Source organism: Tamandua tetradactyla, chromosome 17, assembly GCF_023851605.1.
Source record: "Tamandua tetradactyla isolate mTamTet1 chromosome 17, mTamTet1.pri, whole genome shotgun sequence".
Lineage (NCBI taxonomy): Eukaryota > Metazoa > Chordata > Mammalia > Pilosa > Myrmecophagidae > Tamandua > Tamandua tetradactyla.
Window position 1 is genome coordinate 1,946,340 of NC_135343.1, and position 25,429 is coordinate 1,971,768.

Below are 25,429 nucleotides of genomic sequence, written 5' to 3' on the forward strand. Positions count from 1 at the left end.
GGCCGGTGGCCCCCCGACTGACCTCGCCTGCCGCCTGCGGGGACCCTGGGCCCTCAAGGGTGTGGAGTGGCACCTGCTGCCCTCCCTCTGCCACCCGCGGGCGCTGGGACATCCCTTAGAGGCTGCCTAAGGGCCCCACGTGGGTCGAAGTTCAGGCAGCACCAAACCTGCCTCCCCAACACGCAACATTCACTGCCATTTTCTGAGCCTTGCATTGTGCCAGGCACTGCATAAGCACCTTATGTATACAGCCACAGCTGATGGGCACGTTTTCCCAGTGAATAATGGGAGACTCCCGGCTGGGGCCACTGGGGCCACTGGGACTGGGCCAGAGTAGCCCCTTGCTCTGAGCCCGAGGGCGGGTCTGTCCCCGGGCATCCCCGGCCATGGCCGCGGGCAAGGGCTGCTCTGAGCTGCAGGGACAAGACCATGCCTGGTCTCCTGGGCCGCTGGGCACACCTTACCCCCAGAGCCCAAGGCCCCCAGAGCGGCGGGGCCTGTGGACATGGGGACCACAGGGACACGGAGCAGAGAGCACAGTCCTCCCCCGGCCTGGGAGAGGGTCACAAAGACACTGACAGCTGTGGCGTGGACAGGACCAAAGAAGAACAGCCCATTTGCGCATCCGCCCCTGGTGTCCAGCCCAGTGTCCACCCCCCCATGCCCACCTCATGTGTCCACCCCACACATTCGCCCCACAACATGGGCCCAGCCAGGAAAGGCCGCCCTCCTCTGCTCCCATGAGAGTCACGGCTGGATGGGGCCTCGTGGTCTCTGTGACTGGCCACGGCCGGGTGCTGCCCACATTGTCTGTGGACACACGTGGGGAGGCTGCATGCCCAGTGGGGGAGGCTGGTGGGGACGTTCAGATCCTCCCTCCTGTCCCCCCCCCAGCTGTGGCCCTCCTGGTAGGGTCCAGGAGATGCAGTCGGTCCTGTGGTCTGTCCCTCCTGGGGGCACAGGCTGATCATCGCCTCATTCCAGACCTGGCCCCCTGGAGCAGCTCCTCCCGGGACTCTTGGCGCTGGCTTCTGGGACGGTGGCCATGGAAAACCAGCCTCCAGGCCACACAAGGGCTTGTTGTTCCCAGCATCAGTGGGGCCAGCGTGGGCCACAATGGGCCTTTCAAGGGGACAAAGAGCCTTTGGCCTGGCCGTGGGTCCCTGCACCCACGGGCTCCGCCCAGGGCCTTTGAGCCTGCCTGGCTGGGGAGAGATCTGCAGCACTCCCCCTCTTGTGCCTCCATGCTGCTGGCTGCTCCCTGTGCCAGCCTTGGTAGCCTTGAGCCAGGTGCTGAGTGCTGGGTGCCAGGTGCTAGGTGTTGGGTGCTGGGTGTTGGGTGCCAGGTGTTGGGTACTGGGTGGTAGGTGCTGGATGACAGGTGCTAGGTGTTGGGTGGCAGGTGGTGGGTGCTAGGTGGTGGGTGCTGGGTGACAGGTGTTAGGTGTTGGGTACTGGGTGGTAGATGCTAGGTGCTGGGTGCTAGGTGGCAGATGTTGGGTGGTGGGTGGTGGGTGCCAGGTGCTGGGTGCCAGGTGCCAGGTGCCAGGTGCTGGGCTGTGACATCTCTAGTCCTATCTGGCCCCAGCCTCAGCTGCCCTGTTTACAAAACAACTATTCATCTGGCCCTGGAGGCGGCTGGAAGGCCTTGAGGAGAGGGGCCAGGTACCCAGGGGGTGCCATGAGTCCAGCCGTGGGCCTCCCTGTGGGAAGGAAGGCAGGAGAGACCAAGGGCGGCCGAGGTGCACACCTGGGCACTAGCTGCTGCTCCCACATGACACGAGCCCATGCATGACCCACCCCCAAGGGCCGACCTCACCAGGACTGACACTCTAGCCTCTCCTTCCGGAACTGGACTCTGAACCTGCCAGGACCCAGGTGTAAATGGCCCATTGGTAAACCACTCCAGTCCCTTGGAAGGGGGCTGTCCCCAGAGCCTGAGGCAAAGTGCACACAATGTTGGACAGGGGTAAGGGGAGAGGACAGGGCTCCAGCGCTGGAGGAGGTCGGAGAAATTCACAGATGAAGAGCCTGAGGGTCCAGGAGGCCAAAAGACACCTCCCCACACCTCCACTTCCCACCCCCATCCCATCCCCACCTTGAGTGCCCAGAAGCTTCTGCTGGGGCCAGCACTCGGCCTTGTGCCCCATCCCAGCTTCAGACTGCCCCCCACCCCAGCCTCAGAACCCCCTCCCCAGGTTCAGACCCCCACCTGGCCTCAGATCCCCCCCCCCCCCCCCAGCTGGTAGTCAGGTTCAGGTGTCAACTTGGCCAGGTGAAGGTGCCTAGTTCTGTTGCTGTGGCCATGAGCCAATGGCTTGTGAACCTCATCTGTTGCTGATTACATCTGCAGTCGGCTAGGAGGCGTGCCTGCTGCAATGAATGATGTTTGATTTAATTGACTGGTGCTTAAATGAGAGAAAACATAGCACAGCCCAAGCAGCTCAGCATTCCTCATCTCAGCACTCACAGCTCAGCCCAGGTCTTTGGAGATAATCACCCCGGGGGAAGATGTTGGAACCCACAGTCCTGGAGAGAAGGCCAGCAGAGATCACCTTGTGCCTTCCCACGTAAGAAAGACCTCAGTGGAAAGTTAGCTGCCTTTCCTCTGAAGAACTATGTGTTAACTAAAATAAATCCCCTTTTATTAAAAGCCAATCCGTCTCTGGTGTTTTGTTGCATTCCAGCAGCCAGCAAACTAGAACCCCCTCCCCAGCCTCAGACCTCCCCTAACCTCAGACCCCCACCCAGCTTTGCTGCTGTGCACTAAGGTGCAAGGGTGAGGCTGACCGAGTCCAGCACTCACACCAGGACAGGGCGAGGGGTGGCCCTGCCTGGGCCTGGGGTCTGCGTGTGGAGCTGACGGGACCTGTGGGCCCCAGAGGATGCGGCCACCATGGGGCTGGGTGAGTGCATGGGGAGGAGGGGGTGGCCCAGGGTGGCCTGAGCTGTCCTGTGAGTGGTCATCAGCAGGTTGGGGAGCCAGGGAGGGGAGCTGCGGGCAGACACAGAGCCCATTTCACGGTCTGTCCCTTCTGAAAGCCAGCCTGGGGCCTCTGCCCCACCCGAGCCCCTCGGGAAAGTACTCGAGATGGGGACAGGGGCAGGGGCCCAACCAAGCCACCTGGGAGGCCACAGGGGCCAGGCCTACCCTCCGCCCTCTGCCCCTTGACCCAGGACCCCTGGCACCAACAGGCAAAGGATGCCCGCCTCTGGCCATGGCACAGCCTCCGCTGCAATGCAAGGGGCAGGGGCTCTGGCCTGGTGGCAGGAAATGGGGCGAAAGGGGAAGCTGGCCAGTGGTCAGCCTTGGTGCCCCAGCCCCTCACGCCCTGCTCTGCTTTGCCCCTCCCAGGATATACCTGAGGGTCTCAGGTTTTCCCACTGGGGGAGCCAGCCCCAGAGGAGAGGCCCTGCCCTGGTCAGTGGGGAAACACTGGGGCCCCCACCCTCTGGGGATGATCTAGTGCCCAAGCGCGGCAGAAGGGACTGGGGTGGCTGAGAAGCCCTCGGGGGCCATCAGGTGTCAGGCGCAGGGAGAAGAGCCAGGGCCTTGGGGTGATGGGGAGATGGAAGAGGGCACCCCACGCTGGCCGCCTGCGTTCCATGCCCCCCGGTGGCCTTGGACTCCCGTGGCACTGCCACGGCACCCACAGCCTGAGAGTGGCCCCGGCTCTTCCTCTCTGGTCACTGAGCAGCGTCCCCTGGCAGTCCTTGGCCTGAGAGCATCTGTGGCTGCCCAGCTTGGGGCTTCTGGTCACCACCTGATTGGCCATGCCCTTGTGCATCGTCAGTGGCCTCACCTCCTATTTGAACAATAAATTAATTGAAACATAAGAGAAGCCCATCAGAGGACTCACTTAGTGCCCTGTCCCTCCCCACCTCATCCTCCTGCTCACAGTGGGTCCCTGCGCCTGCCCACGTCCCTGTCCCACACACTCGGGGACCTCGAGCTCTGGCCAGCATCGCCACACCTCGGCCATCCCCACCCGGGCCGTCAGGGGCTACCCGGCTCCTGCTGGCTCCACTCGACGTCCGTCACCCGCGGAGCCCCCAGCCTTCACCTCAGCCGTCGCGCTCACCAACCCAGCGATTTTGTTCAGTTCCTTCACAATTTCTACGTCTTTACTGAGATTCTCATACTATTCATTCATGACTTTCCTGCGATACCTTAGTTCTTTCTGTGTTTTCCTTTATCTCCTCGAGCATATTGAGGATCAGTTTTTAAAGTCTTTCTCTGGTATTTCCAAAGGCTGGTGCTTTTCCTTGACAGTTCCCGGCTATTTCTCTTGGCTCTCTGGATGACCATTTCCTATTTCTGTGCTTGTCTTGGAATCTGGAGCTGTACACTGACATTTTCATATTTTAAAGTACTAACTCCTTGTGCTGTCTGTTCCTTAAATTTGTATCCAGCTAGTCATATGATAGAGATTTCCTTTAAGTGCCAGGAGCTAACAAAAATAAATAAAATAAATGCAAAAACTGCCTTCCAGGGTGTCTGCACACGGCTCTGTGGTGGCTGCTCTCCTTCAGGGTTGGCCACCTTTCAAGAATCACCCACAGCAGAAGTGAAGTGCAGAATCCTATCTGTCTTCTCTGGCCTGTGTCTTGTCCTGGGCTGGTCTCATGGCCTCAGGAGACCCCGCTTACAGGAAGCTGAGCGCCCCCCACTCCCTGTGGAATGGCTTAGCCCTTCCCCAGCCCTCTGCTGTGTGACTTACAGCAGGAAACCCTCTGCCCCAGGCCACTCTGACTTCTGCAAGCGGCTTCTCCTTGGGGCAATGCTGGGGGCGAGCTGTGACACGCGTCCTGCTTCAGTCTTTCGGGGTCCACTCGACAGGCCAGGACCGACAACCGGCAGCCCAGCGTGTGTGCTGGAGTGGCTCTGCTCCCTGACACAGGGCCAGGACCCGCGGCAGGAGAAGCCAGTGCCATGCTGCACAGAGGAGGGGCAGCAAGGGGCCAGCAAGGGCTGCAAGAGCTTTTCCTGCCATATTTAAAGCTGCTCAGCTTTGCCTTGGCCCTCGCCCAGGTCTTCAACCCTTGCACTGTTTTCCAGAGTTGGGAGAAAACGGCTCTATCAGGTCTTGTTAGTGGTTCCGAGATGCTTGGGGGGAGGCGCCTTGGGCTCTGACACCATGATCTCGGGTGACCAGAAAGGCTTGCTGGAGATTTCTGTGTTTGGGTTCATGAAGCATTTTGGTCTTCAGCTTTGATGTCTTGCAATGTACTTGTCTTGTTTGGGTCGTGCTGGCCCCACAGAATGAGTTGGGAGCTCCCCTCCTGTTTTCTGAAGGCATTTTAGGATGGGTATTTGTGCTTGTTTGAAAGGATGTATGTCCCCTAAAAAAGTCATGTTTTAATCAAAATCCCATTTTGTAAAGGCAGAATAATCCCTATTCAATACTGTATGTTTGAAACTGTAATTAAATCATCTCCCTGGAGATGTAACCCAATCAAGAGTGGTTGTTAAGCTGGATTAGGTGACGACATGTCTCACCCGTTCGGATAAGTCCTATAAAAAAGGAAACATTTTGGAGAATGAGAGATTCAGAGAGAGCAAAGAACGATGTAGCCACGAGAAGCAGAGTCTACCAGCCAGCGACCTTTGGAGATGAAGAAGGAACATGCCTCCCGGGGAGCTTCATGAAACAGGAAGCCAGGAGAAGAAGCTAGCAGATTATGCTGTGTTCGCCAAGTGTCCTTCCAGCTGAGAGAGAAACTCTGATTGTGTTTGCCATGTGTCCTTTCACTTGAGAGAAGAACCCTGAACTTCATCAGCCTTCTTGAACCAAGGTATCTTTCCCTGGATGCCTTTGATTGGACATTTCTATATACTTAAGTGCTTTAACTGGGACATTTTCTCAGCCTTAAAACTGTAAAGTAGCAACTTATTAAATCCCTCTTGTTAAAAGCCATCCCGTTTATGGTGTATTGCATTCCGGCAGCTGGCAGACTAGAACAGTGTTATCTTCATGTTTAAACTGTTTGGTAGAGTGAATAGTGCAGCCACCTCGACCTGGAGCTTTCTTTGTGTGCCAGCTTGTATTTCACACGGGGTCTAAAAGCTGCTCAGAGCCCCTGAGTCCAAGGGGTGCTGGGAGACCGTTGTCGGTGACTCAGACGGCCTGTTCGGTAGAAAACCTCGAACGCTGCTCTCTTGCAGCCTTTCTCCTTGGCGGGTCAGTTCTCCCAGAATGGCATCTTCCATGCCCCTGTATGGAGGGTGAAGGCTCCCCAGCCCGCGGAGCCCAGAGAGAGCATTCAGTGCTTCCCGGGTGCCCCCATGCCCAGGCGGACCCCTGCCCTTCCTCGCCCAGTGCAGGGTCCCCAAGTTCACAGAAGGGGGCTGGGGGCTGCAGAGGCTGGAGGCGGGGGCTGATTTCACTCTCTCCAGAGGTCTCCCAGCATGCAAAGTGGAGGAGAGTTTTGGCATCTTACTCTTTCTGGAACAGACTGTTTACTTATTTAGACTCCTTTTTTAGCCCCACCTCCGGGGCTGCCTGGTATCAGCAATTCCTGAGTCTTTTGAGAGTTCTGGTTACAGACTTGGTTTGTTCCAGGCTTTCCCTATGGCAGCTCCAGGCTTCAGATTTTTTTCCAGTATGGAAAACCATTAATTTCCTCCATCTGATTTCCAGCTTCTACAATTTTGTGATTTCAGTCTCCTAATATCTTGTCCTGGTAGGAGTTTGCCTGAAAACAACCTTTCCTGCCATTTGCGTGTGTTTTCAACAAGGCATTAAAATAGGTGTTTAATTTGCCATATTTATCCCTTCCTTAAAGAACGCCTTTTAATTTTCTATCCACTGCAATCTAGTTTCTGACCCTATTCCACAGCATGGTTCAAAGATAACAGCTATCAACTGGCCAGTTGTTCACTGTCATGCTGATTTATCATTACCACAAAAACAATATTTGTAATACTTACTGTGGGGGTTTGAAGCTGTGCGTACCCCTGAAAAACATGTTCTGAAATTGCATCCATTTCTGTGGGTATGGGCCGACTGCAAACAGGACCATTTGCTGAGGTACCTTCAGGTAAAGCGTGACCCGCCTTGCTCAGGGCGGAGTGAATTCAGACATGAGAGAGAGAAAGAGGCTTGGCGCGGACACTCTCCCGGCCTCAGAACCGTGAGCAAGTGTATTCCCAGCGTTCGAGCTGAACCACTTCCCGGGACTTGCTTGAGCAGCCAAGGAACTAAAGCATTTAACAGAAGTATTATTAATAGGATTTGGTTATCATCGCTCTTATTGCATCATGAAATGTATTCGCCATTACAATTGCTGCTAACATCGCGGGTGGGAGTCTAACTTATTTTTATTTTTATTTCCAATTTGGATGCAGACTTGCCGTAAAGCATCACATCGTGTCCTAAGCTCTCGTACCTGCCCTGGTGGTTTGCAGACCCCTCTCGGTCCTGTCTGTTTGCCCGCCGTGCTCAGCACGGTGCCGCCACTCTGTGAGGCAGTTTGCAGGCTGCCCAGGGTTTGGCACCTCTCACGGGCCCAGCGCTGTGACACGTGGCAGGGTAAGCCCGCCGGCTCCCCACCTGGGCCACTCTGTGCACATCTCCTCCTCTAGAGTCAGTTAACCAAATTCCACAGAACTGGGATTTTACATTGGAAGTGCTTTATAGATTAATTTGGGGAGAAAAGGCCTCTATCCAATAACGAGTCTCCCTGTCCGTGAGCAGGTTCTGTCTCTATCTGATGAAGATTCGTATGTCTTTCGGGAGATTGATTGTTTGCCCCTAAAAAGTCTTGCACATTCTTGGTATGTGTGCTCCTGCAATCTTTGTGATGTTACTTTTTCTACCTTGCCATTGCCGGGGCACAGGCCACCTGAGGGTCCCTGGTGGGTCACCTGCACTCACCACCCCCAGCCGCACCTGCGCTCGCCCTGGACGGTGCAGGTGGCAGCCATGTCCCCGGAAGCGAAGCCACTGCGCCTCGTCCTGCCACCCCTCCTGGTTGCGCTGCTGAAGGGGGCGGGGTGGGCGCGCCCCGGGGCGTCCCCGCTCTGCTCTGGGAGTGCTGGTTCCCACCTGAAGGAAGAACCCTCTACTCCTAGGTCACCATGAGATTTTATCAAGAACGGGTGACTTTCGTCATATTTTTTGCTTTGGGATCTCCTGGTACAACCGCAAGGCTCCAGCAAACGACATCGAGGGGCCGTCTGATGGGACCCCCAGACCCCATCATGCGACCCGCAGGCCTCCCCCATCTTTCTGAAAGATGCCAGCAGGTCGCGGCCTGACACAGGGCCACTGGCTTTCCTTGTCCTTCGGTGGCCAGCAACAGTGCCTGTTTTGTAGGGAGCGGGCTCCCATTTGCGCCCGGAGGAGGTAGGGGCCAAGCTGGGGTGGCCCAGCCAGGTGGCTTCTGCTCTAAGGGATGAAACAAGTGCCAGGGTAGCCCCTCCACCTGGCCGGGCCCTCAGAGCCCGTGTTCACCTGTGGGACCAAGTGAACAGCCAGTTCCGGGGTCCGGGACGTCCAGCTTGGGGGAAGCTGCACCCAGGTACCGGGCTGCGAGGCAGAAGCCCTTTAACTGGTCTCTGTAGACTGCTGTCTTGAAACTGCATTTCACAGAGACCCAAAGGAATCCAAGTGAAAATGGAGTTACTTCCTAACTGTGGCAACTTCCTCCATCAGGGTGCTGCAATGTTCCTTCAACGTGCTAGCGTTTATGTGGGATCTGGTTGCGACGCAGAGAGGCACTGACGAGCGGCTTTCTCTCTGTGTGCTGCCTGCACGTGGGGAGCCCCTGGAGCTGCTGAGTGGCTTGACCCGGACTGGATCTAGGAATCCGCCCGTTAAGACGTTTTTATGGCAGCCAGGCTTGGAGCCGCTGGGTGAGAAGGCTCCAGAAGGTTTTGCATCAGCCGCACAGCCCTTGAGGTCTAGTGCTCCAGGAGCTGGGGGAGACCAGGGGCTCTGATCTGGTATGGCAGCTCCCACCCGAGGGCTCCGGGGCCACTCCATGTCCAGTGGGGTCCCAGCACCCATATATGCTTTATTTTTTTCAAATAAATGTGTTCTCACACCTACCACGCATCGAAACTTAAGAACATTGCTGAACTCAGAGCAGCTGTACAGGATTCCTTCTTCTCACTGACTGCTATGTCTATAGCACTCGGTGATCTTCAAAAGATTTAAACAGGGGTCTTCACAAGTTGACATTCTCAGAAATCCTGGGGAGGGGCCTCCTGGGAGGCAGCAGGGGCCTTTGAGTGGTCACAGGGAGCTGGGTAGCTGCTGCCCTGGCCACTGACTGGCCATCACCCACCCACCCCCAGTCCACTTGGGGCACCAGCTGGCTGGGCACTGCCAGTACCCGTCGTCCAGTCTGTGACAATGAGGGCTCTCGGAAGGAGGACTCCCTGAGGGAGGAGGGCCTCTGAGGATGAGAGCTCACGGAGGCATGAGACTTCCCACCATGGAACAGCTGGGGAGGGGGTGCTATGGCCCCATCGATGGCTGCAGACCCCACCTTGCCCTCACTCTCGGATTCGTGGAGTGCATTAACCTGCTGGACTCTGAGGGGAGGGGTGCATGTGCTAACGGCCTCAGAGGGTTCCGGCAGGCCCTGGAAGCCCCTGCAAACAAGCTTTGGTACCTAAGGGCCCCTGTGGCCCTCACCTGGGCGTGAGCAGGGACCTGGGACTGGAGGTGCCTGCGCTCCTGACGGGGTTCCAGATATCACTCCCTGGGGATTGTCTTCCTTCTTTTGGCTCTTAAATATGATATCCCCCTGCCCTTTTGTCTTCAAGCTTTCTGATGAGAAACTGACACTTCATCTTTCCAAGGCTCCCCTGTCCCACACTGCTTCTCTCTTGTGGCTTCCAGAATTCTCTATCTTTGGCATCTGATGTATGATTTATTTACTATGCCACAGCACAGCATGGGTCTATCTGGGCTTATCTTGTTCAGAGTTTATTGAGTGTCTTGGATGTATTTATTTCTGTCTTTTGTTAAATTTGGGAGGTTTCCCGCCATCTTTCTTCGCCTATTCTCTCTGCCCCTTCCCCTCTGCTTGTGGGACACTCGCTGTGCATATTTTGGTAGCTTGATGGTTTCCCACAGGCCCTCAGGCTCTGCTCACTGTTCCTCATACTTTCTCCTCAGACTGAATAGTTTCAATTCTTTACCGTCGATTGCAGTGAATCTCCTGCAAGCTCCAATCTGCTGTCAAACCTCTCTAGGGAATTTAAAATTTGTTTTGTTTCTTTTCATAAATTCCACCTCTCTGTTGATTCTTTGTGTTTATCTTTCCTCTGATTCCCAGTAGCCCATCGTCCGTGTTTTCTTTCACCTCTTTGAGCACGTTCAGGCCTTCTTGTACAGCCTTAGCATGGAAGGCCCCAGGTCTGGTCCTCCACACTCACGGTTTCTGATGCTCCCTCTCTGCCCAGGCCACCATATCCAGCTTCTCTGTATGTTTTGTAATCTTCTGTTGGAACCTGGGCATTTTGATACTGTAATGTTTTCGCTGGAATTTAGACTGTGATGTGCCTATCTCTAGAGCTAGTGTTACGACAGAGCTCTCCTTGACCGCCAGCAGCTAACCAAAGAAGTCTCCTTGTAACCCCGGGCACTGCTCTGTCCTACAGCCAGCAGTCCCCTGTCCAGGCAGCAAGACCCGCCTGAGCCCCCAGGTGTCCTGCAGGAGAGCTCCCAGCACCACCTTCATGCGCAGGCCAAGCTCTGGGCCGGCAAGCTCACCTCACGTGACCTCGCTCGCCCAGACGACGGGACAGATGGGACCAGACGTGCACGCTGCAGTTCGTGCACAAGCGCCTGGGCTCTGTCCAGCACCGGGACCAGGGCCCACCGTGGGGGCACAGGCCGGCTCTGCCCCGAGCTGCAGAGGGCCAGCCAGGTGGCCCTGAGATCCTCCCATTTTAAGGTGACTTTTTCTAGATTTGGCACGCCTCGTTACTGCAGTCCTTCAGCTGTGTTCTGGAGCTTGGAGGATATTCTTGCTAGTTCTTGTTCTTTGTTCAAACTTCTATCGGGGAATAGAGACCTTGAAACGTCTTGCTGCCGCTCTGAAGGGGCTGGGCCCTTTCACCCACTTTTATTGGGTTGTTTCCTTATTGAATACAGAGATTTTTAAATGTATTTTTAATACAAGTCCCTTATTAGATATGTGATCCATGCGAGTATTTTCTGCAGTCTGTGTCACATCTTTTTCACACGCTTTTGAAGAGCAGTTCTTGATTTTGATGTCTTTGTATTTTCATATCTAGGAGTTTGATTTGGGTCTGGTTTTATTTTTAAACGTTTTCTATTGTGAAATATAAAAATATATACAAAAAGACACAAAAAAAAATCAGAGTTTTTCTAAGTACATTTTAACACGTAGTATAGAACAGAGCTCAGAGTTTGGTACGGGGCTGCCAGGTCAGTTTCAGGGTTTTCCTTCCAGCTGCTCCAAAACACTGGAAGCTAAAAGCATCAATATAGTGATACACTATTTCATACTAGTTTCTTAAACTCCATCTTGTTTGTCACAACTCCTCCTTCTCCCCGATCCTACTCCAATCCAGAGGTCTCTGGGCTATGCCCATTCTAACTTTCTCATGTTGAAAAGGGGCATCGACAGTAAAAGAGAGGGGGATGGAATCAGTTGATATTCTTGCAGAGGCTGGTCCCTCCGGGTTTCAGGACTTATCTGGCCCAGGAACCCTCTGGAGGTTACAGGTTTCTGGAAAGCAAACTTAATACTTGAAGCGTTTGTAGAGTCAGAGTCCTGCGTGTTCTTTGGGGGTAACAGGAGTGACGTTTCTGGGGTGTGGCAAACCAGGGCATCAGTAATGTCCAACTGAAGCTGTTAGGATAAGCCTCCAGAGCAGCCTTGACTCCATCCGAACTTCTATGTTGCTCCATTTCTTTCCCCATTTAGTCTGGAAGGCATTGCCGACACAGGCGTCAGGCAGGCTCAACCCTGGGGGCCATGTCCCCTTCTCAAGGAGACTTTCAGCTCTGTTACATCCCACGTTCAGGGGAAGGTAGTGATTTTCTTTGCAGAGTTGGGTGTAGAGAGAGGCCACATCTGAGCAATCAAATAGGTTTCCTGGAAGCGACTCTTCAGCATAATTACAGGTAGTCTTTGCTTCTTCGCTACAGAAATAAGTTGCATAAGGGCAAGCCTCAAAATCAAGGGCTTGGGCCTATTTTCTTGGGAGTCCCTCATGTTTGAGGATACCAGGGGTTTCCCAAATGGGAAAATTTAGTATTTCCCTGTTTTCTGTCCAGTCCCTGAGATGGATTCTACCAGCCCACCACAGTCCGGGATGCATCCGGGTATTACACTAAGTGATAGAGAATTACGAGGCCTCGTCCTGTTCTGGGCTCCAGGAGTTTGGGTTGTTTAATGAGCTCCCCAAACAGGTTCATTTAGATTGTGTGTCACAGAAAACTTAGGTTCTGGGCACAATAAACCTGTCTGCCTTTGTCTCATACAGTAGGTGAGCTCTAGAGAACACACACTGTCATCCTTTGTCCTGGATTCTCGTTTATTTTAGCCTGATTTGGGTCTGTTTTGTATTTCTATACCTCTACTTGAGAGGCTTAATTTTTTACCTCTAGCTTCTTAAACATATGGGATACAATCTGACATCTGTTTTATGTCTGTTGTCTATTAATTTTTCTAGTATATCAAGAGTCAGTTTCAATTTGACTGACTTATCCCCTTATTATTGGTTTTATTTTTCTGCTTCTTTGAGTGCCTGATAATTTACTAGACACGAGGCACTGAATTTTGCTTTTTGGGGTGTCACATCTTTGTACTCCTACAGTCCTCAAACTTCGTTCTGGGACACAGCTAATAACCTGGAAACAAGCTGATCCTGTTCGGTCTTGCTTTTAAGCTTTATTAGTTGGGACCAGAGCCAGGTTTAACACAAGGTTAATTTTCCACCCCTGAGGTAAGACCTTTCCTGGTACTCTAACCAACAGCACCTGAATTATGAGGTTTCCCACTGTGGCTGCTTAACACAGGCCTTTTCTCCTGTGAGCTCTGAGCGCTGCTCCCTGGAGTCCTGTGCGGCCCACTGCAGACCTCCTTCATTCCTTCTCTTGGCAGCTCTCCTCCCTGGCCTTCTCCCCTGGGCATTAGCTGCATGACTGCCCCTCACCCTCGGTTCATTTCCTCAGCTTGGGGAGACCACCAGGTTCTGACTGTGGTGCTGTGAACTAAAGACTTTCTCCAAATAGTAATCTGTTTCCCACTTCTAAGGGATCACTGTCCTTCGGTGCTTGAGTGCCATAATGGAGGCTAGGAACTTTCTCGACTCCCCACCACAGACCTTGCCCTCTCCCGGGATGTCAGCAGATGGTAGCCGAGTCCTAATGAGGACCCTCCGCCCAGCAGTAACGACACGTCCTTGCTTCTCCCCACACCAGGGGTATCAGAGCAGCACGAGTGGAAGAGCTGGACTTCTACTCTCTCACTCGGCAGTGACGAGGCTGGATCTCCATCCAGCCATTCATTTTGAAAGAATTAGTTAATATATATTAGCTACAATTATTACACTAATTATCATTTTGCATATTGACTAGATCAGAGTATTAACCCTGATTTCTTTAAATGAATCCCTAAAGGAATCAAACTGAGATACGGACAGGAAGTGCCTACGGCAGTGACTGGCAGCCAGTATGTGCTCCTGGTATTTATTAGTGGTAAATAAAGGGGTTACGATGGGCCCTTCTCTCAAAGCACGAAGTCTCCTCCCAGGTAGGGGTGAGCAGCACCAGGGGGCCTACGTGGCGGCTCTTTTTAAGCCTGACCACACAGAGCGCTTCATCCCCTGTGCGGCCTTCACCTCCTCCCAGTCCAGCCTGACGTCCAGCACCTCGTCTTCAGGCTCCGGGTCCTTTCTCAGGGCCCCCCGGGGAGAGGCGACCACGAGAGGCAGGGGCCCACACTCCTCCCGCAGCTCCACGACGTGGAGGCTCTTCTTATCCGCCAGCTGCTGGTGAGTCTCCTGGGCAAGACCAAAGTGAAAACACCCCGTCAAGGCTCCGACGTGCCTGCAGGACACCTGCCAGCAGCCAGAACCACCGCCACCACCTGGGCACGGCCACGGCACTTCTGTGGCCTCTGGATAGTGAACAACCAGGGTGACCTCAGCCCCACCCCATCCCCACCCGGCTGGGGCGCAGAAGGGGCCTCAGCCCTGCGGCTCCTGCCTCCTACCCTCCTGCCTGCGCCAGGCTGTGCCAGTAACTGCACTCGAGAGGACACGTCGAGGACCCCACAGGTATGTAGTCACCCCAAAATAGGAAACACCACAGGACAAGTAACCTGGTTTCTCCAACAAATGAACTGCAGGGGATAAAAGAAAAGGGGAGCCTACAGATTAAAGACACTGAAAGAACAGCAAAAAATTATAATGAATTGTTCTTTTTACATTATGATTCAAACATATTGTGTAAAAACAAATCTTTATCTGACAAACGAGGCCATGTGAACAAAGACTAGATATCTGCAGATACTGAGTTACTGCTCATTTTTTGGGCATGACAGTATTGTGGGACTTTTAAAATCTGTGCCTTTTAAAGACAGTGAAAAATTTATCGATGAAATAAAACTCTCGGATTTGGCTCAGAATAACTGGGGGTGGGGGTAGGGGTGCAGAGAAATGAGGTGGGCCCGCTGGCACTGGGCAGGACGGTCGCGAGGGGCCATCACAGAAGGAGGCCGCGGAGTCTGGAAACAAAGTCCAATCAGCCCAGGAGATGGCTTACCGACAGGACATCACACACCTCACACGTCTAACCCCAGCCACCCAGACTTTACTTCATCAGACATTTGAAATTAGAAAAGAGATGAACCGTCTCATAAAAACAACAATAAAATAATTTCAAATTTCAAAGCACTTAAGAACCTTGAGTTGTATATTCTTTTAAAGGAATGAATCCAGGTGGCCAGTCCTCTATTATTCTGTTTCTTTATTATAAGAATGCACATCTTTTTCACATTTCAAAATCTCTGAAGTTGCAGTGTCTTGCAATCAATAGGCACATCATTTAAACTGGAGGCATTACAGAAGAGTTGATGCCCAGTAATTACATCAGTAGGTTGAAAGCACTAGGACGGAACAAAAACGTCACACAGAGAGGAGTCCACTGGACCATACAACCCAGCTAGAGCCACTGTCCTAGCTACAGCAGACGGCCACACCGCCACCAGTGAGGCTGAGCTCAGAAGCGCATGTGAAGACCATTTAGATAAAATACTCTTTAAAAAATGTTTTTAAAAGCTTTTCAAAAAATATTTTTTAACCAAAGCCTTCTTTTTCTTTTAATTAATTTCCCTATTTTAAACAGAGACATGTAAAACTGTCCCATGGAACATTTTATCTGAAAACAACCATCACACTCCATTGAATGTCAGAAGCCACCTCACAGTCCTCAACTGAGAGCTCCGCAGACGGGGTCTCGTGAACCTGCTCACCCAGCTCTGCCAGGTCAGTACTGGCCTTTCCAGGCGGGGAGCCCCTCTGGGCAGGTGAGGGAGCAGGGAGGGCATGCGGCCACCACTGTCCACCCCAGCTGGGAGGGCACCTGTGAGAATGGCCTGGCATGGCCATGTCACAGCTCCTACTACCCCAGGTGTCAGCGTGGACGCCTCCCTACCCAGGGAACCCAGAAGCTTCCGTGCTCCTGAGAAAGTTCCCTGGGTAAAGAAGGGCCCAGAGAGAAAAGGAATAAATTGGGGAAAAGGGACCCTTGCTTTTTACTTTGTTCCTATGTGGTCAGAGCTTTATATGGATCATTTTCATAATAAAATGTAGATTGGAATGACTGGCTTTTAAAAACACAATTTTGGAACACACCAACCAACCACGGAGCATGTTTTGAAAGGTCCCTCTCCCCGGAGGCCTTGGCTGGCCTGGTGCCCGGTGCCCAAGCCTGCAGTGGCCGCCACCCCTCGCAGACGCACGCGCACCCCCTGAGACCCCGGAGAGGGTTACCTGCTGCGAGAGCCCTTGGAAGAGGCCCCGGGTGATGTTGAGCACGTTCACGGACCCCGAGACCTTGGCGTACATGTCTCTGATGCCAATGAGGCGACACACGGTGGTGATGGCCCGGTGGCAGCGGAGGCCGTAACCTGGGAAGGAGGGAGGGGAGTCGAGTGCTTGCCCAAGGCCCGTTGGCCTTCCGGGGGCATCAATGCCCGGCAGCACAGGCCATGGGAGCACGGCCCTGGGTTGGGAAGGACCCTGCCCACACTCACCGGAGGGGGGGGTGAGCCCTGACAGTTCTGGTACTTTCCACGAGGGCACTCATATAAACGGGGTGCTCTAAAACTAAAGAGGTGCTGTGAAATGGGATGGACAGAAACAGAGGGCCATGCTTTCAAGAGCTCGTGCTCGGCACCCCACACCTGGGTTGGCTGAACGACTGAGGACTCGCAGCCCTCCCACCTCCCGCCCGCCTGCGCCTGGCCTCACTCCCTTCCCGGCTTTCTCCCAGCCACAAGACCACCTTCCTGCTTGCCAGCCTCTACATTCTGAGGGTCTCCTCTCCAGTCCACTGCCCTACTCGTGTTCCTACGTCCCTTCACCAGGAAGAGCTTTAAAAACACACAAAACACCTCACTCCTCTTTTAAAGCCCTTCACCTACCCCTGTTCTCTGAATCAAAATAAAATGAATGAAGAACCCCACAACCTAAGAGGCCCTGCCTAGCCGGAGCTGCCCTTCTCATCTACAGATGTGCTGCCCTCGTGCTGCACTGGGGGTTCCCCAGTCCGGAGGGTTCTTCCACCAGCTCGCCCCCAATGGCTCCTCCTCACCCCAAGGCCTCACCTACGCGCTCCTCCTCAGAGACCCTTACCCTCATGCGTGAAAGCCGTGTCCCCCTTCCCCCCGCCCTGACCCTGGCACAGTGTCCTGACTTCATAATTCAGACACTCAGTGGAACTGTAAGCTCGTTTTTTGCCCGTTGGTTGGCCCACTGTGTGCCCTAGGAGAATGCAGGCCCCAGGAGCTGCAGTGTTTTGCTGACTACAGTATTCCCAGCCTGGACTGGTGACAGTGCTGACGGAAGGGAAAAGGCCCCGGGTCAGACTGATCAGACACACGGGAAACGCGGCCCACACCTCCTCGCCTTAAGGGAAAAGATCTACTCCACCTGCTTTTTACTGCCAGCCTTCCAGTTTCTGGCTTTTTATGCTAATTCAGTATCTGCAGGTGAAAACTGTCTCTTGATACAAGTACATATTCTCACCTAGACCTGTCCTTTCATAGGATCATTTTTCCTAACAGTTAGGGATTTTAGACAGACAAAACTGGGTCATCATGCGTTCCTCTGTGTTGAGTTATACACGCACAGCACGTGTCCTCATGGGCACAGCACATCATGAATAGATGTCTGGATGTGCCGCTCTCTGTGATCACGAGTGGGGTGCAGGACAGAAGTTCCGGAAGGACCTGGGGCATCTCTGCTCTGGCGTGACTCCCCAGATGGTCTCCACCGGTCTCCACCTGTCTGCGAGACCTGCTTGGCCAAGCTGCAGGTGGGGCCCAGGGAAGGGGAGTGAGGGCCTGGCCCACCTGTGAATGACGGCCACTGTGCGCCCCCCCCCCCCCCAGGCCTGACCAGGGCTCCCGGTCCCACAATCATCATCAGACTGCGGTTGGATTGCTAAGACTCCTGGGCAGGGACTGGGTCAAAAGCACTCATCTCAGTTGAAGTGTGTGCCAGTGTGCATCAGTGTGCGCGTGTGTGGAAAACCCCTTGCAGGGCGGTGAGAGGATGAAATGATGCCCTGTGGCTGTGGGATGATGCCCCACAACTGCGTGAATGGGCAAAGCAGCACCCTGTCCACCTCTGGGGTGGCACGGTGCCCAGGGGCACGTAGACGGCTGTGCTCCATAACCCGGTTCGCACACCTCGCACGCTTTCTGCAGCCTCTCTCAGCGCCTCTCAGAGAACTAGGGGGTACGGGAGCACAGTTTAGGAAATGCAGTTTCGGAGTATCGTGCTGTTTAGCTTCGAAAGTAACACCTAGCTAATGGGTTATTGCAAACTACAGAAACCTGAAAAACACGGCTTTGATTAGAAAACAGTAATTTAAAAAAGGTAACTTCAGAAATTGTGTGAAAATTGGATCAGTCTTTCAAAAATCAGAAACAAATCTGTCTATACCAGTACTGTCCACAGAAATATAATGCAGGCCATAAAGACAAGACATACAGCTAATTTTAATTATTCTAAAAAATTAAAAAATAAATTCTTAAAAGTGGTATAATTAATTTTATAGAATATTTTAACCCAGTACATCCAAATTCTTACCATGTCAACGTATAGTCAATGAAATATTACCAGGATATTTCTTTTGTGCATACTAAGTCTTTGAAATGCCACCTGTGTATGAGCAGATCTCAAGAGCCACATTTGAAGTGCTCAACAGGCCGCGGACAGCGCAGGTCTAACCGCCCACTTTTCCTAATGGATAAGTGGCTGTTTACCAGGTACCTGAATGCTTAACTATGGCTTTACAGCATAAAGTAAGTTCTGGGGTGCTAAAGTACTTGGTAGGGTATTGACCTTTTCCTTGATTTATATCCGTGCTATAGCTCTAAGCAGAGGTTTAGTAACTTTGATATGAACACTAAATGTAGTGTTTAAATTATTTTGATCCAAACTTTTTTTTATTTTTTATTTTTTTCATCCAAACTTTTAAAGATTTTTATGTCTAGAGCCACAATAACTCATTCTGACTACAGAACCACAGACGAGATGCAAATTAGCATGTTGAGGAATTCCACAGCCGGTCTCCAGGGCATGCCCACCCCAGCCCACCATCCTGAATTGTGCCTGTGCCTGCCCAGGACAGGGTGGGCCACCTCTGCTCGCGCCTGCCAGCACAGCAGCCGGTGCCCGGAGCCTGTCCCATCAGCACCCAAACGTGAGGACTGGGTGACAGGAACTGCCCCAGCTGAAGGAACAGAGTCATCCAATAGCACAGGGAGGTCTGCAGGAGGAATTACTGTTCCCACTCATCCAGACCCACCTACTCACTTGGTTACCATCTCCAATTCACCACATGCTCTTTCCGCCTAGAATCTCTCCTGGAATAAGCCTGTGCTCCGGGAGCCTACATAGGTTGACTTTCTTTATTGCCCAATGCCTCATCCTTCTTACATCTAAGATAGGCCTTTCCAAGTGGGCGTTTTCAAAATGAGTTCAAGTAAAGGTGAGCAAGATACAGGACATGATGGAAATGTTATAATTTATCTGCTTTATCTTCAACAAATCATGAATTTTTTAGTTACCTCTGGGTTGTTTCTTCATCTTGATATGTGTCCTTTTAAACGTTAAAGAAATATCATGGAAGACTGGAGGGTAAAAACAAACATGAGAGGGATTAAGTGTGTGGTTCTAATGTCCTTGCAAAAGTCACAAAGTAACAGGATCCTAAGTAAAGCGGTCAGCATGCACTGCCAAGGAGAGAACAGATGCTCACTCCCCCACCTCACTAACCCTCTCAACAGAGAAAGTCCGCTTCTGCATTTCTACACCTTCCCCTGTAAACACATCGGAACGAGCTGAGAAACACAACATCCCACGAGAGAGGCTGCCACAGACCGAACCAGGTGTGAGCACGCTGACACTCACGTGTATGGTCTTCATAGCGTTCTATGTAATGCAAATAGTGAATTGCTTTGTTCTTTGCCTGAAAGAAAGAAGGGAAATATTTTTCTAAAATCTACCATCAGAATTTTCATTTTCTCAAACATTTAAAAAATACCTTCTATAAAATGTTTTATTATGGAAAAATTCAAACACAAAAACTGCAGTTACGTACTTCTGAAAGATAAATACTCTTAAACAATCACCATACCACTATCACATCTTAAAAAATTAATAATTCCTTAGTAAGACTGAACATTTAGTCAGCTTCAAGCCTCCTCGGCTATGTCATTATTTTGGTAAGCTGGGCTAAGTCTGGTAAAAATGTTGCAAAGGAATACATGTACGTCTGAAATTGCTTTCCAGAAGACAAGCAAACTTGAACTGCCAGCCTCATGGAACGGTTCTAGGGCAAATTATGATTACCACGGTTATTCTGTGCTTCCTACAGTATCTAACACACAGCATCATTAATCTTTTATTGAATGTCAAAAAAGCTAAAATACACATACTTTTCTGAAAGCGTCTATCCGTTCAGTGGCCTTCCCAATAGCAAAACCTTTAAAAGAAAAAGGAAAATAATGAAAAAGGACAAAAGTATGGCATATAATATGCTCTTCCACAGATTCCAATTTTCAGCCCCTACCATATTTCATAGCACTTTCCCTTTCTAAAAACCTATCCAAACAAGTAAAAAAAAAAGCAGGAGGCTACAGTGACTTGCTTATCTTTTTTGGGGCATTCTGTAATATTACAGTTGAACGGATCTATAAAATCCAAGGCGATGTACAAAATATTAATGACTCTGGATTAAATTAAACAGGTTCAATAAAAACATTTTAAAAACTGTAACATGCTCTAAATAAGGCAAAAGCATTTGGCCTTATCTGTTTCTGAGAATACATTAAAATAACCTCAAATGGTAGGGAAAAAACTTACATTTTGCCGTAGAATAAAACCACTACTTCACTGTAATGTTCAACTAGAATTCAGATTCCAGTTAACCAGGAAATAAAATCAATGATTCTTCAGTTTGTGAATGTTTAACATCGAGAAATTAGGTTTTTCACAAGTTACAGAAATGCACTTCTTCAATACCAGGGGTAAATAAATTGTGGGCCAATTATTTGCAGTGGGGGGCAGGTACAAGAGTTAAGGAGAGGTTTAGATTTGCTATTTGGTGAGGGTGTGTTCACCTGTTATTTTTCTCTTTGGACTAATGAAAATTGTCTAAAATTGACAGTGCTGATGATTGTACAACTAAGTAAGGATAATGTGAGACATGGATTGTTCATTTTGGACATTATCCATGATGCCCAATGGATGGATGTGACAAAGGGTACACTGCTGAGAGGCAGAATACACATATGATGGAATATTGTGTGGCTACAGAAAGGAATGAAGTTGTAAAGCAGGCAACGAGGTGAATGATTCTTGAGGACATTATGTGATGCAATATAAGCCGGGAAAAAGGGAACAAATATTGTATGGTCTCTTTTAGAAACTATTTATAAGAAAATTGGACCTAGATTGTAAGGTCTTACAGCAGTCACATTTAGTCCAGAGGTGTAAGTGTATTTTTAGATTCTGAGATGCTGTAAGTGTATAACCTTGAACTCTGGGTACCTGTGTGACAGCTTAAAGTTGGAGTTCTGCAGCTCTGAGCATCAGCATCACTACATACAACAAGCAATTCTGGTTTAGAGAAACCAAATGAGCAATTAGGCTTCAACTGGAGACACGAATGAAGCCAATCTGGTTGAGATTAAGGTAGATCAGAATACAGGGCAAAGGATGAAATGGTTTGTATTATAGAGCTTCACTTATTGTATGAGACCAAAAGCAGAGAGGTTTACTTTGTCAAAACCTAAATTTTGTGCCACAAACAATCTAAATCAACCTGTGTGGATAAACAACCCAGATACACGGAACCCAGAACGGGAGCGAGGACTTTAAATCTTTATAGCCTAATGTAATATCTGGATCCATCCCCCTTATGGTATGTTGGCCATAATTAAAAACTACTGAAAAAGAAAAGAAAGTATTGGCAAAGCCCCTTGAGGGACTGGAAAAAAATATGCAACTATTAAACTTTCCCATCTGGGAAACCCCCAAAACTCTATCCACATTAGAGACGCCCAAATTAACAGGCCAAGACAGTATCTTGAGGCTTGCTCTTATGAAACTTATTCCTGTAGTAAGAAGCTAAGCCTAACTATAATTATGCCTAAAAGTTACTTTCAGAAAATCTCTTATGTTGCTCAGTGGCCTCTAAGCCAACTATGCAGGGAAAATCACTGCCCTCCTCTATGTGGCATAGGACATTAGGGGTGAAAGTCTCCCTGGCAATGTGGGACTTGACTCCCAGGGATAAACCTAACCCTGGCACTGCGGGATCAACAATGCCTTCCTGACCAAAAGGGAAAAGAAATGTAACAAAATAAGGTATCAGTGGCTTAGAAAGTTCAAACAGAGTCAAGAGGCTGTTTTGGAGGCTGCTCTTATGTAAGCTTCAGCTAGATACTGCAATTTACCAGGGTTTGCCAAACCCCAACCAACATCATTCCTATTAATCCTAAAGAACACGTAGGGCTCTAGCTGAGATTTTATAAAAGTTTCATGTACTAAGTTTACTTTCCAGAAACCTATAACCTCCAGAGGGTTCCTAGGCCAGATAAATCCTAAAACTCAGAGGGGACAGCCTCCCCAAGAATACTAACTAATTCTACCCTCTATCCTATATTGTTGACACCCTTTTTCAACATGAAAAAAGTTACAATGGGCATAGCCCTAATATCCCTAAAGACTGGGAGATGGAGTTATAAGAGAGAAGATAAGATTTAACAGATGAGCATGATTGCGGAATCATTATATTGATAGTTCTTTTTAGTCTCCAGTGGCTTAGAGCAGCTAAAAGGAAAACCCAGAAATTATGGAACTGTAACCCATAAAAAACATGGAAATCTGTTCCATAACTACTTGTTAAGCTGCATTTTGAAATTTATTGCTTTTTTGTATATAGATTTCAAAACAAAAAAATGTTTTAAAAAACAAAAAGAAATGCAGTTATTGTTGGCTGCCACCATGTATTCATTTTAAAGAATGCATTTGTTTTTTTAATTACACATGGAAAGTAACACAAGACAATGTTGCTCCATGAGATATGCAAGACATCTGAGAACCTGGGAGAAAAGGATGGTGGATTTCAATTCCTAGTTTAAACAAAGCAAATTAAACTCTGTAAGTTCCAAAGAAAACTATGGGTGAATTGATTTATAATCTTCAAATGAAGTAAGACATAAAACCAGAAGAGAGACATGACTGATAAACGTGACTAAAAAAAGGTTGATAACTTTTGTGAATTTAAAATTTCCTTATGGAAAAAAATTTGAATAACTCAAAATATATGACAAAGGGCTAAAGTCTCTCAGTGATAAAGCCCTTATGCCAAAAGAACAAACAGGCAACAGAAAAATGGGCAAAGCAAATAAACAGACCTCAAAAGTGAAATAATAATGGTCTATAAACATGTAAAATGGTATTTAGACTCACAGAATTAGAGAAATGTAAATCAAAACTAAGAGCTGTTCTCACACGTCACAGTGACAAACAGCAATGTGTCCAACTGCCAGGGCTGCACGGAACAACACTGGAGATAAGCAAAACTGATGCAGCCTCTGGGCTGCAGGAGCACGCACCAACACTGAACACTGAACACGCAGGAGCACGCACCAACACTGAACACTGAACACGCAGGAACACGCGCCAACACTGAACAAGCAGGAGCACGCACCAACACTGAACACACACAGGAGCACGCACCAACACTGAACACGCAGGAGTACACACCGACACTGAACACAACAGTTCAGAGGCAGCATCCAATGCAAGAAGTCTCCCCTTGTGTGGTTTGAATCTTTTGTGGATCCCAGAAAAGCCAAGTTCTGTAATCCTCATTCAATATTTTTGGGTGGGAACTTTTTGATTACCCATGGAGATGTGACCCACCCGATTGTGGGTGGTAATTTTTGATTAGATGGTTTCCATGGAGATGGGTCTCCACCCATTCAAGGTGGGGTTGCTTACTGGAGCTCTTTAAGAAGGAACCATTTTGGAAAAAGCTTTAGAGCCCACGCAGCCAGAGACCTTTGGAGAGGAAGAAAAATGCTTCCGAGGAGCTTCATAAAACAAGAAGCCCGGAGAGAAAGCTAGCAGACGTCACCACGCTCACCACGTGCCTTTCCAGTTGAGAGAGAAACCCTGAACTTCATTGGCCTTTCTTGAACAAAGACAACCTCTTGTGAGTACATTAATTTGGACATTTTCCCAGGTTTAGAATGGTAAACTTGCAATTTAATAAATTTCCCTTTTTGAAAGCTGTTTCGTTTCTGGTATATCGCATTCTGGCAGCTTGCAAACTAGAACACCCCTCCTGAGGCACAAATTACATGTAAAATTCACACAGAAGTGTAAAGCCCTCAACACACACACATAGTGACAGAAAAGATTACACGATGTAATACAGTAGAGCACTCTACACCCAGCACAGGGCAGGAGGGGACTTGCTGACACAAACACAGGGAGCTCTCAGGTAAGAGCACAAGCAAGGAAAGCACACTGCAAAAGTACAGATAGAACAGGATTCCCTTTGTGTGAATTAAAAAAAAACACAGTCTGATATATAAATAGAAAACTTCTGGAAGGACACAAAAGTTAAGAGGGGTTTACTTTGACAACAGGGACAGCAGGGGGAGGGAGTGCTGTAACGGTCCTCTCCGTATGTACTTTTTGAAATGGTCAGTATGGGTTACACGGACAGTTTCCAGACTTCTATTACTTACACATTCAAATATACATTTCCAAAAGTTTATAGAGCTTGTGAATGATGATTAAACCAGCTTAAGTATGTTTAAAAAATCATTTCTGTTAATCTTTGACAATTACCCTCAAACAAGTTTTATTTAATAAAGGAAGTACTGAAGAATAAAATTAAAAGATGTTCACACGAGAGGAGCTTTACAGAAAAGTGTAAAGAAGAAAATTTAAGTCATTTGCAAACCAACTAATTAGAATAAACTATTAATCTCTTCAGTATATACTCTTTCAGTGTTTTCTTTGTATACGCACATACTTTTTCAAAGAACAAAAGTTGGGATTACATTATAGTCTTCTCTAAAGATTTTTTTTCACTCAGCGTTGTTTTGTAAGAACTTTTCCATTTGTTGGATATTCTTTAACGGCTACGATGTTATGTAATCATGGCGTTAATGGTTAACATTCACTGGTCCCCTGATTTTTCACTATTATATATAATACAAGAGTGGCCAAAGTCTTTTAAAATACCCACTGTCCTCATCAGAAAAGGCAGATGTAAGAAGATATATCCTTTCTTTTCTCACTAAAGGGTTTCCTGAGTTTGCCACAGGGTTAGGGAGGCCACACGCCCTGCCAGGCTCACAGGAGACAAAGTCCGGGCAGAAGCGTGGGCCGTGGGCCCAGGAGTGCAGGCCACACTGCCTCTGCCCTCACCGCCACACCCTCACCTGCGACGCCTCTTCCATTCCCCACGGCCACCAGAACACGCACGGATTTCTTTCTTCCTTCTCTTGCTGTCATGTTGAAAACATTTCTCACCTAAAAGACAAAATGTTTCATAAATAGTATGCTGTTCTAGTTTGCTAGCTGCCGGAATGCAACACACCAGAGACAGATCGGCTTTTAATAAAAGGAGATTTACTTTGTTAGTTCTTCAGAGGAAAGGCAGTTAACTTTCAACTG

The 25,429-nt window shown here is 49.6% G+C and overlaps 1 protein-coding gene across 1 annotated transcript in view; it reads right to left on the reverse strand.

Moving 5' to 3' along the window:
- Nucleotides 1-13,653: 13,653 nt before the first annotated feature.
- MRPS5 (mitochondrial ribosomal protein S5) overlaps nt 13,654-25,429 on the reverse strand; it is a 29,743-nt gene continuing 17,967 nt past the window's right edge. Inside the window, exons 7-12 of the mRNA XM_077133736.1 lie at nt 25,195-25,285; nt 20,164-20,210; nt 19,637-19,694; nt 19,294-19,356; nt 15,986-16,122; nt 13,654-13,993 (exon numbers count right to left, since the gene is read on the reverse strand). Coding sequence (XP_076989851.1) covers nt 13,769-13,993; nt 15,986-16,122; nt 19,294-19,356; nt 19,637-19,694; nt 20,164-20,210; nt 25,195-25,285 — 621 coding nt within the window. The 3' untranslated portion in view covers nt 13,654-13,768. The remainder of the gene's footprint in view (nt 13,994-15,985; nt 16,123-19,293; nt 19,357-19,636; nt 19,695-20,163; nt 20,211-25,194; nt 25,286-25,429) is intronic.